Here is a 12871-nt window from a genome sequence, read left to right as displayed (position 1 = left end):
GTAAATGTAAAAATTGTCCCTAGTGGGTGTAGGATAGTGTTAATGTGCGGGGATCGCTGGGCGGCACGGACTTGGTGGGCCGAAAAGGCCTGTTTCCGGCTGTATATATATGATATGATATGATATGATATGATGGCGGGCGGGACTGTCGTATGTTGAAAGGCTGGAGCGATTGGGCTTGTATACACTGGAATTTAGAAGGATGAGGGGGGGATCTTATTGAAACATATAAGATAATTAGGGGATTGGACACATTAGAGGCAGGAAACATGTTCCCAATGTTGGGGGAGTCCAGAACAAGGGGCCACAGTTTAAGAATAAGGGGTCGGCCATTTAGAACGGAGATGAGGAAGAACTTTTTCAGTCAGAGAGTGGCGAAGGTGTGGAATTCTCTGCCTCAGAAGGCAGTGGAGGCCAGTTCGTTGGATGCTTTCAAGAGAGAGCTGGATAGAGCTCTTAAGGATAGCGGAGTGAGGGGGTATGGGGAGAAGGCAGGAACGGGGTACTGATTGAGAGTGATCAGCCATGATCGCATTGAATGGCGGTGCGTACAGGTTCGAAGGGCTGAATGGCCTCCTCCTGCACCTATTGTCACGGGCGAGTGTAGACGGGCACGTGTCGGTCGGTTTGTGGGCAAGTTCGGGCCTGTTGCAGCTCCGTCTGACTCCCGTGACCCTCTCCACCAGGGGGACTTTAACGGCAACTGCATCCTCTACGGTGTGAGCCGGTGGAACGCCAGCAGCCGGTCGCTGGGGGTGACCGCGTACGGCAGCATTTCCCACTGCACCTTCGTGGACGGGGTCTCCGTGCTGATCGCCGTCTACTGCTTCTGCACCGCCTTCTACCTCATCTGCGCCTACTTCCTCGGGGGGGCCACGAGGTATGTGCACGCGGCCCGGGGGGGAGGGAGGGAGGTTAGTGGGGTGGGGGGTGGGAGGTGGGAGGGAGGGAGAGGGAGGGAGGGGTGGTTGGAGGGAGGGAGGGAGGGAGAGGCGGAGAGGGAGGGAGGGATGGTGGGATGGTTGGGGAGAGGGAGGGAGGTTAGTGGGGTGGAGGGAGAGGGAGGGAGGGAGAGGGAGGGAGGGAGAGGCAGAGAGGGAGGGAGGGAGGTTAGTGGGGTGGGGTGGGGGGGTGGAGGGAGGGAGGGAGAGGGAGGGAGGGAGGGAGAGGCGGAGAGGGAGGGAGGGATGGTGGGATGGTTGGGGAGAGGGAGGGAGGGGGAGGGAGAGGCGGAGAGGGAGGGAGAGATGGTGGGATGGTTGGGGAGAGGGAGGGAGGGAGGTTAGTGGGGTGGGGGGGTGGAGGGAGGGAGGGAGAGGGAGGGAGGGAGGGAGAGGCGGAGAGGGAGGGAGGGATGGTGGGATGGTTGGGGAGAGGAAGGGATGTTAGTGGGGTGGGGGGGTGGAGGGAGGGAGGGAGAGGGAGGGAGGGAGAGGGAGGGAGGGAGGGAGAGGCGGAGAGGGAGGGAGGGATGGTGGGATGGTTGGGGAGAGGGAGGGAGGTTAGTGGGGTGGGGGGAGGGAGGGAGGGAGAGGGAGAGGCAGGGAGGGATGGTGGGATGGTTGGGGAGAGGGAGGGAGGTTAGTGGGGTGGGGGGGTGGAGGGAGGGAGGGAGAGGGAGGGAGGGAGAGGGAGGGAGAGGCGGAGAGGGAGGGAGGGATGGTGGGATGGTTGGGGAGAGGGAGGGAGGGAGAGGGAGGGAGGGAGAGGCGGAGAGGGAGGGAGGGAGAGGCGGAGAGGGAGGGAGGGAGGGAGGGAGAGGCGGAGAGGGAGGGATGGTGGGATGGTTGGGGAGGGAGAGGGAGGGAGAGGCAGAGGCGGAGAGGGAGGGAGGGATGGTGGGATGGTTGGAGGGAGGGAGGGAGGGAGGTTAGTGGGGTGGAGTCAAGTCAAGTCAAGTCAATTTTATTTGTATAGCACATTTAAAAACAGCCCACGTTGACCAAAGTGCTGCACATCTGATTAGGGAAAAAAAAAGGAAACATACAGTAGCAGGCAGCCAAACACAACGGCGCGGCCATCTTGAACAAAATGTTTAAGGGAGAGGGAGGGGAGGGAGGGAGAGGGAGGGGAGGGGAGGGACGGATGGTGGGGGGAGGGGTCAGTGGGGCGGTGGGGAGTGAGTGAGTGAGGAGGGTTGGGGGGGTCAGTGGGGGAGAGAGGGAGGGAGGGAGGGTGGGAGGGGAGGGAGGGTAGTGGGAGGGAGGGAGGGGTCAGTGGGAGGGTTGGGGGGGTCAGTGGGAGGGTTGGGGGGGTCAGTGGGGAGAGAGGGAGGGAGGGAGGGAGGGTAGTGGGAGGGAGGGAGTGGTCAGTGGGAGGGTTGGGGGGGTCAGTGGGGAGAGAGGGAGGGAGAGAGGGAGGGAGAGAGGGAGGGAGGGGGAGGGGAGGGGGAGGGAGGGGTCAGTGGGAGGGTGGGGAGTGAGTGAGTGAGGAGGGAGGGAGGGTTGGGGGGTCAGTGGGGAGGGTGGGAGGGGAGGGAGGGGTCAGTGGGAGGGTGGGGAGAGAGGGATGGTTGGGGGAGGGTCAGTGGGGAGAGAGGGAGGGAGGGAGGGAGGGTAGTGGGAGGGAGGGAGTGGTCAGTGGGAGGGTTGGGGGGGTCAGTGGGGAGAGAGGGAGGGAGAGAGGGAGGGAGAGAGGGAGGGGAGGGGGAGGAGGGGGTCAGTGGGAGGGTGGGGAGTGAGTGAGTGAGGAGGGAGGGAGGGTTGGGGGGTCAGTGGGGAGGGAGGGGTCAGTGGGAGGGTGGGGAGAGAGGGATGGTTGGGGGAGGGTCAGTGGGGAGAGGGAGGGAGGGGTCAGTGGGGCGGGGAGAGATTGATGGGAGGGATGGAGGGAGGGATTGTTGGAGGGGAGTCAGTGGGGTGTGGGGATGGATGGAGGGATGGTGGGATGGTTGGAGGGAGGTTAGTGGGGTGGAGGGATGGAGGGATGGTTGGAGGAGGGTTAATGTGGTCTGGGGGTGGAGGGAGGGATGGAGAGTCAGGGAGGGAAGGAGATTGATGGGATGGAGGGAGGGATGGTGGGGGGAGTGGTTGGAGGAGGGATGGTTGCGGGGGAGTGGTCAGTGGGACGTTGGGAGGTGTGGGAGTCTCTGTGACCATGCGTGTGCGGTCCGCCCACCTGTGTAGGAGTATCTGCTGGCTGACGTGTTGCCTGGCCATTGCCGCTGCCTTCCTGCTGCTGCTGCTGACGTGCGGCTGCATGATCAGAGTGGGCTTCAGCTCCTTCTGCCAGACCGTGATGAAGCAAACCACCATCAAGAGGTGAGGCCCTGGTGAGGGCAGGCCTGGGTGCGGGTAATAGTTTGGTCGGGACGGAGGGCCTTGCAGTTTCTGCGCTGCAAGACTCTTTCCAGAACCAGGGGGCCCCACACAGTTTACGAATAATGGGGTCGGCCATTTAGAACGGAGATGAGGAAAAACTTTTTCAGTCAGAGAGTTGTGAATCTGTGGAATTCTCTGCCTCAGAAGGCAGTGGAGGCCGATTCTCTGGAGGCTTTCGAGAGAGAGCTAGATAGATAGGGGGGGGTGGGGAGAGGGAGGGGGTGGAGAGATGGGGGCGAGGGAATGAGGAGGGGAGGGGAGAGTTGGGGAGAGGGAATGGGGGGCGGGGAGAAGGGGTATAGGGAGAGGGAATGAGGAGAGGAGGGGGAGGGAGAGATGGGAGAGGAGGGAGTGGGGAAAAGATGAGGGGTAGGGAGGGGAGGGGGGTGGAGAAAGGGGGGAGGAGGGGGTGGAGAGAGGGAGAGGAGGGGGGAGAGAGTGGGAAGAGGGTGGGTGGGGAGAGGAGGGGGGTGGGGAGAGGAGGGTGGGTGGGGAGAGGAGGGGGGTGGGGAGAGGAGGGTGGGTGGGGAGAGGAGGGTGGGTGGGGAGAGGAGGGTGGGTGGGGAGAGGAGGGGGGTGGGGAGAGGAGGGGTGGTGGGGAGAGGAGGGGGGGTGGGGAGAGGAGGGGGGTGGGGAGAGGAGGGGGGTGGGGAGAGGGGGGATGAGGAAGGGGGGGTAACTGGGGAAATTGGGAAGGGGGAGCGGGTGGTTCGGGCACGGGTAGGGAGCTAATCTTCTGGCTCCCGGAATGAACAAACTATTTTATGTTTTGCGTTCCAGTTGCTCAGAGGCGGAGAAGCTAAACTGGACTTCTCCCATCCGTAGCTGCAGGTTCAATCAATACATCAGCCACGCTGAGGTGAGACTTATCTCCTCCCTGCCCCTCACGTCACCCGTTCCTTCTCTCCAGAGGTGTTGCCTGTCTCGCTGAGTTACTCCACCATTTTGTGCCCATCTATCTACCAGCTCGGCCTCTGTGCAGGCTTCCTCCAGCCACTGGTTATGGCCGACGCTTGAAAGTGCTTTGCCTCCAAGACTCGGTCTGAAGAAGGGTCTCGACCCGATACGTCACCTATCCTTGTTCTCCAGGGATGCTGCCTGACCTGCTGAGTTTACTCCAGCACTTTGTGTCCTTTTGTTTGCCACCATCCTGCAGTTCCTTGTTTAGTTTTGGTTTTGGTCTCCTAATCTGAGGAAAGACATTCTTGCCATAGAGGGAGTACAGAGAAGGTTCACCAGATTGATCCCTGGGATGGCAGGACTTTCATATGAAGAAAGACTGGATAGACTCGGCTTGTACTCGCTGGAATTTAGAAGATTGAGGAGGGATCTTATAGAAACTTACAAATTCTTAAGGGGTTGGACAGGCTAGATGCAGGAAGATTGTTCCCGATGTTGGGGAAGTCCGGAACAAGGGGTCACAGTTTAAGGATAAGGGTGAAGTCTTTTAGGACCGAGATGAGAAAGTTCTTTTTCACACAGAGTGGTGAATCTGTGGAATTCTCTGCCACAGAAGGTAGTTGAGGCCAGTTCATTGGCTATATTTAAGAGGGAGTTAGATGTGGCCCTTGTGGCTAAAGGGATCAGGGGGTATGGAGAGAAGTATGGAGAGGGTCTGAAGAAGGGTCTTAACCCGAAACGTCACCCATTCCTTCTCTCCTGAGATGCTGCCCGACCTGCTGAGTTACTCCAGCACTTTGTGAATAAACACCTTCGGTATGGAGAGAAGGCAGGTACGGGATACTGAGTTGGATGATCAGCCATGATCATATTGAATGGCGGTGCAGGCTCGAAGGGCCGAATGGCCTACTCCTGCACCTATTTTCTATGTTTCTGTACAGCGCACGGAAACGCCCTTCGGCCCACTAAGTCCGTGCCGACCAGCGATCCCCGCACACTAACATTGCATTCAAGAGTGAGCTAGGTAGAGCTCTTAAATGATAGCGGAGTCAGGGGGTATGGGGAGAAGGCAGGAACGGGGTACTGATTGAGAATGATCAGCCACGATCACATTGAATGGCGGTGCTGGATCGGAGGGCCGAATGGCCTCCTCCCGCACCTATTGTCTATTGTCCCACACACACACACACTAGGGGCAGTTTTACTTTTATACCAAGGCAATTAACCTACAAACCTGTGCTCCTTTGGAATGTGGGAAGAAACCGAAGATCTCGGAGAAAACCCACGCAGGTCACGGGGAGAACGTACAAACTCCGTACAGACGGTGCCCGTAGTTGGGATGGAACCCGGGTCTCCGGCGCTGTGAGGCAGCAGCTCTACCCGCCGCGACACTGCGCCAAGGTTTCTCACCCTTGTTTTCAGTTTGTGCAGTGACTGTTATAGAGTTATAGAGTGCAGTTATTGAGTGACAGAGTGATACCGCGTGGAAACAGGCCCTTCGGCCCAACTCGCCCACACCGGCCAACAATGTCCCAGCTACCCTAGTCCCACTTGCCTGCGCTTGGCCCATATCCCTCCAAACCCGTCCTATCCATGTACCTGCCCAACTGTATCTTAAAAGACAAGATAGTCCCAGCCTCAACTACCTCCTCCGGCAGCTCGTTCCACACACCCACTGCCCTCTGTGTGAAAAAGTTACCCCTCGGATTCCTATTAAATCTTTCCCCCTTCACCTTGAACCTATGTCCTCTGGTCCTCGATTCCCCTACTCTGGGCAAGAGACTCTGTGCGTCTACCCGATCTATTCCTCTCATGATTTTGTGCACCTCTATATAAAATCTCCCCTCATCCTCCTGCGCTCCATGGAATAGAGACCCAGCCTGCTCAACCTCTCCCTGTAGCTCAGGCCCTCTAGTCATGGCAACATTCCTCGTAAATCGTTTCTGAACCCATTTCAAGCTCGACAAGCTCTTTCATATCATATCATATCATATCATATATATACAGCCGGAAACAGGCCTTTTCGGCCCACCAAGTCCGCGCCGCCCAGCGATCCCCGTATACTAACACTATCCTACACCCACTAGGGACAATTTTTACATTTACCCAGCCAATTAACCTACATACCTGTACGTCTTTGGAGTGTGGGAGGAAACCGAAGATCTCGGAGAAAACCCACGCAGGTCACGGGGAGAACGTACAAACTCCTTACAGTGCAGCACCCGTAGTCAGGATCGAACCTGAGTCTCCGGCGCTGCATTCGCTGTAAAGCAGCAACTCTACCGCTGCGCTACCGTGCCGCCTGGTACCAAGACTGGTAGATAGTAACAGCCGGGAAAAAGGTCCTTCCAACACCTGCATTGGGCCCAGAGGCAAAACACAACAAGACAATGAATATTCTGTGCCTGCCTTTTTACTGTGAGCATAGACTAAAAATGTCGTCATTGAGTCATCGAGTGATACAGTGTGGAAACAGGCCTTTATCGGCCCAACTTGCCCACACCGGCCAACAATGTCCCAGCTACACGACTAGTCCCACCTGCCTGCGTTTGGTCCATACCCCTCCAAACCTGTCCTCTCCGTGTCCTGTGCAAGAAGGAACTGCAGATGCTGGTTTCAACCGACAAAAAGCTGGAGTAACTCAGCGGGACGGGCCACAACTCTGGAGAGAAGGAATGGGTGACGTCTCGGGTCGAGGCCCTTCTTCAGACTGGTCTCGGGTCGAGACCCTTCTTCAGTCTCGACCGGAAACGTCACCCGTTCTTTCTCTCCAGAGATGAAGTTTGTCCGTGTCTCGCTGCGATGAGGTGGGGCGTTGGCGAGACTATCGTGGGCAATTTTGCTTTTCTCGTGACTGAAAAGCGATAGTTGCCACAGGTGGCAGGGTGGAGGATGAGGGGTGATCATATGGACGTGCTTGCAACCATTAGGGGAATAGATCGGGTAGACGCACCTGGTCTATAGCCCAGAACGGGCGGCACGGTGGCGCAGCAGTGAAGTTGCCGCCTTACAGCGAACGCAGCGCCGGAGACCCGTGTACGATCCTGACTATGGGCGCCGTCTGTACGGAGTTTGTACGTTCTCCCCGTGACCTGCGTGGGTTTTCTCCGAGATCTTCGGTTTCCTCCCACACTCCAAAGACGTACAGGTCTGTAGGTTAATTGGCTGGGTAAATGTAAATGGGTGTAGGATAGTGTTAGTGTGCGGGGATCGCTGAGCGGCGCGGACCCGGTCGGCCGAAAGGGCCTGTTTCCGCGCTGTATCTCTAAACTAAGGAACTGTAGATCCTGGTGTATGCCGAAGATAAGACACACAAATGCCAGAGTAACTCAGCAGGTCAGTTGAGGGGTCCCGACCTGAAACGTCACCGATTCTTTTTCTCCAGAGATGCGTGCAAACTCCGTACAGACAGCACCCGGTGGCCGGCACGGAACCTGGGTTGCTGTGAGGCAGCAACTCTATCGCTGCGCCACCGAGCTGCTCATTTGGCCTAGCGATGATGGAGTCTGTTGGTCGGCACCAACGAGTTGGGCCAAAGGGCCCGTTTCCGCACTGTGCGAGAGTCAGTGACTGTACACACACACACAGCCTTACACACACAGCCTTACACACACACACAGCCTTACACACACACACACACACAGCCTTACACACACACACAGCCTTACACACACACACAGCCTTACACACACACACAGCCTTACACACACACACAGCCTTACACACACACACACAGCCTTACACACACACACACAGCCTTACACACACACACAGCCTTACACACACACACAGCCTTACACACACACACAGCCTTACACACACACACAGCCTTACACACACACAGCCTTACACACACACACACACACACAGCCTTACACACACACACAGCCTTACACACACACACAGCCTTACACACACACACACAGCCTTACACACACACACACAGCCTTACACACACACACACACAGCCTTACACACACACACACACAGCCTTACACACACACACACACAGCCTTACACACACACAGCCTTACACACACACACAGCCTTACACACACACACACACAGCCTTACACACACACACACAGCCTTACACACACACACACACAGCCTTACACACACACACAGCCTTACACACACACACAGCCTTACACACACACACAGCCTTACACACACACACACACACAGCCTTACACACACAGCCTTACACACACACACACAGCCTTACACACACAGCCTTACACACACACAGCCTTACACACACACACAGCCTTACACACACACACAGCCTTACACACACACACAGCCTTACACACACACACAGCCTTACACACACACAGCCTTACACACACACACACAGCCTTACACACACACACACAGCCTTACACACACACACACAGCCTTACACACACACACACAGCCTTACACACACACACAGCCTTACACACACACACAGCCTTACTCACACACACACAGCCTTGCACACACACACACACAGCCTTACACACACACAGCCTTACACACACACACACAGCCTTACACACACACACAGCCTTACACACACACACAGCCTTACACACACACAGCCTTACACACACACACACAGCCTTACACACACACACAGCCTTACACACACACACAGCCTTATACACACACACACACAGCCTTATACACACACACACACACACAGCCTTATACACACACACAGCCTTACACACACACACAGCCTCACACACACACACAGCCTTATACACACACACAGCCTTACACACACACACAGCCTTACACACACACACAGCCTTACACACACACACAGCCTTACACACACACACACAGCCTTACACACACACACACAGCCTTACACACACACACAGCCTTACACACACACAGCCTTACACACACACACAGCCTTACACACACACACAGCCTTACACACACACAGCCTTACACACACACACACACACACAGCCTTACACACACACACAGCCTTACACACACACACAGCCTTACACACACACACACAGCCTTACACACACACACACAGCCTTACACACACACACACACAGCCTTACACACACACACACACAGCCTTACACACACACACACACAGCCTTACACACACACAGCCTTACACACACACACAGCCTTACACACACACACACACAGCCTTACACACACACACACAGCCTTACACACACACACACACACACACAGCCTTACACACACACACAGCCTTACACACACACACAGCCTTACACACACACACAGCCTTACACACACACACACACACACAGCCTTACACACACAGCCTTACACACACACACACAGCCTTACACACACAGCCTTACACACACACACAGCCTTACACACACACACAGCCTTACACACACACACAGCCTTACACACACACACAGCCTTACACACACACACAGCCTTACACACACACACAGCCTTACACACACACACACAGCCTTACACACACACACACAGCCTTACACACACACACACAGCCTTACACACACACACACAGCCTTACACACACACACAGCCTTACACACACACACACAGCCTTACACACACACACAGCCTTACACACACACACAGCCTTACACACACACAGCCTTACACACACACACACAGCCTTACACACACACACAGCCTTACACACACACACAGCCTTATACACACACACACACAGCCTTATACACACACACACACACACAGCCTTATACACACACACAGCCTTACACACACACACAGCCTCACACACACACACAGCCTTATACACACACACAGCCTTACACACACACACAGCCTCACACACACACACAGCCTTACACACACACACAGCCTCACACACACACACAGCCTTACACACACACAGCCTTATACACACACACAGCCTTATACACACACACACACACAGCCTTATACATACATACACACACGCACACACACACAGCCTTACACACTCAGCCTTATACATACACACACTCAGAGCCTTGTACATACACACACCTTACACACACATACAGCCTTATACATACACAGCCTTATATACACACACACAGCCTCATACATACAAACACGCAGCCTTATACACACACACAGCCTTATACACACAGTCTTATACACACACAGCTTTATACACACACACAGCCTTATACATACACGCACACACACGCACAGCCTTATACACACACACACACAGCCTTATACACACACACAGCCTTATACACACATACACACTTTATACATACACACACACACAGCATTATACTGCGTTTGACGTCCGGTGGTTGGAACGTTCCGGAAATCGCTGACGGAGTGAACTCTTGTCTCCACAGACGGTGACCTGGGTCAACTTCTTCATGTGGCTGGTGATCGTGCTGCTGCTGGTGGTTCAGAGGATGGGGGGACGGGTCCCCCTGCTGTCCGGGGCCGACTCGGAGTACAGCACGGCCGTCTCTGGCACGTCCGAGACCGACCACCTCATCCCCTCCGGCCCCACAGCCTGAGACCAGACCCCCGGGGGGAGGGGAAAGGCACTGCCTCTCTCCCTCTCTCCCTCTCACCGACACGGGCCCGAGCTACTGACGGTCACCCGTGGGAACATGGGACTGACTGCACGCCTGCCCACAGCTCCTGGACTCACCCTGTTCAAACTGGACACATGGCTGACTGTGGACAGCAGTGTGTGTGACATTGCCTGTGTGTCTGTCTAAAGGTGCATTGGGATGTGTGTGTGTGAGTGGGAGTGTGTATAAGGCTGTGTGTGACAATAGACAATAGGTGCAGGAGGAGGCCATTCGGCCCTTCGAGCCTGTACGCACCGCCATTTAATGTGATCACGGCTGATCATCCTCAATCAGTACCCCGTTCCTGCCCTCTCCCCATACCCCCTGACTCCGCTATCCTTAAGAGCTCTATCCAGCTCTCTCTTGAGTGCATTCAGAGAATTGGCCTCCACTGCCTTCTGAGGCAGAGAATTCCACAGATTCACAACTCTCTGACTGAAAAAGGTTTTCCTCATATTTCATATTTTATTTTCATATTTCAGATACAGCGCGGAAACAGGCCTTTTCGGCCCACCAAGTCCGCGCCGCCCAGCGATCCCCGCACACTAACACCATCCTACACACACTAGGGACAATTTTTACATTTACCCAGTCAATTAACCTACATACCTGCACGTCTTTGGAGTGTGGGAGGAAACCGAAGATCTCGGAGAAAACCCACGCAGGTCACGGGGAGAACGTACAAACTCCGTACAGACGGCGCCCGTAGTCAGGATCGAACCTGAGTCTCCGGCGCTGCATTCGCTGTAAAGCTGCAACTCTACCGCTGTGCCACCGTGCCTATGTTCTAAATGGCCTACCCCTTATTCTTAAACTGTGGCCCCTGGTTCTGGACTCCCCCCAACATTGGGAACATGTTTCCTGTGTGTGTTTGTGTGTATAAGGTTGTGTGTGTATAAGGTTTGTGTGTCTGTGTGTGTATAAGGTTGTGTGTGTATAAGGTTTGTGTGTATGTATAAGGCTGTGTGTGTGTGTGTGTATAAGGCTGTGTGTGTGTGTACAAGGCTGTGTGTGTGTATAAGGCTGTGTGTGTGTGTGTGTGTGTATAAGGCTGTGTGTGTGTGTATGTGTGTGTGTGTGTATAAGGCTGTGTGTGTGTGTATAAGGCTGTGTGTGTATAAGGCTGTGTGTGTATAAGGCTGTGTGTGTGTGTATAAGGCTGTGTGTGTGTGTATGTGTGTGTGTGTGTATAAGGCTGTGTGTGTGTGTATAAGGCTGTGTGTGTGTGTGTGTATAAGGCTGTGTGTGTGTGTGTATAAGGCTGTGTGTATAAGGCTTGTGTGTGTGTAACTGTACCTCTTTCTGACTGTGTGTGTGTGCCATCAAGCCTGGTGACATGACTGTACTTTAAACCGTTGTTGGTGCAGAGGGGAAGATTTAACCTGTGAATGGACCTGCAGGCCACAGATTGCAACTGGATTGTTGCTTCACGGTGACAAATCTCCTGCGTTTGAAGCTGGGCCACGTCGAGCACGGCAGAGGGGCTGGAGACGGGAATCCCGGCTTGCGTCTGCTTCCCCGGACACGGACGCCTGCGGACTAAAGCCAAACACGTAGCGCCAACTGGATGCAGCCAACGACCAGGATCTGTGCGTCGGCCCGATCTCGTGTCAGGGGAGCTCCTGTCCCGTGGCTACTAGCTGCCGCCGGCCGGCCGCCCCGCTGAGGAGAAGCCGGGGCCAGAGGAAGGAGGGTGGCCCTGAAGGACATTGGGATCTGGCTCGTCGCGGGTGTGTGGGTGCACAGTGCCCACGGGGAGAGGGGCGGGCAGTGAGGAGGGAGGGAGTGGGCGGTGAGGAGAGGGAGAGCCACGCTGTGGGAGGGAGGGCCGCGCTGAGGGAGGGGCAGAGAGGGAGGGAGGGGCACTGAGAGAGGGAGGGAGGGAGGGGCGCTGAGGGAGGGAGGGAGGGGTGCTGAGGGAGGGGCAGTGAGGAGGGAGGGAGGGGCAGTGAGGAGGGAGGGAGGGGCAGTGAGGAGGGAGGGCCACGCTGAGGGAGGGAGGGCCACGCTGAGGGAAGGAGGGGCAGTGAGGAGAGAGGGAGGGCCACGCTGAGGGAGGGAGGGGCAGTGAGG

The 12871-nt window shown here is 55.8% G+C and overlaps 1 protein-coding gene across 1 annotated transcript in view; it reads left to right on the top strand.

Moving 5' to 3' along the window:
• LOC144609637 (transmembrane protein 179B-like) overlaps window positions 1-12573 on the top strand; it is a 20750-nt gene extending 8177 nt beyond the window's left edge. Inside the window, exons 2-5 of the mRNA XM_078428137.1 lie at window positions 687-880; window positions 3126-3260; window positions 4101-4179; window positions 10568-12573. Coding sequence (XP_078284263.1) covers window positions 687-880; window positions 3126-3260; window positions 4101-4179; window positions 10568-10738 — 579 coding nt within the window. The 3' untranslated portion in view covers window positions 10739-12573. The remainder of the gene's footprint in view (window positions 1-686; window positions 881-3125; window positions 3261-4100; window positions 4180-10567) is intronic.
• Window positions 12574-12871: the final 298 nt, after the last annotated feature.

Source organism: Rhinoraja longicauda, chromosome 34 (assembly GCF_053455715.1).
Source record: "Rhinoraja longicauda isolate Sanriku21f chromosome 34, sRhiLon1.1, whole genome shotgun sequence".
NCBI lineage: Eukaryota > Metazoa > Chordata > Chondrichthyes > Rajiformes > Arhynchobatidae > Rhinoraja > Rhinoraja longicauda.
Note: the sequence above shows the minus strand (reverse complement) of the source record. Positions and strands in the feature narration are given on the sequence as shown.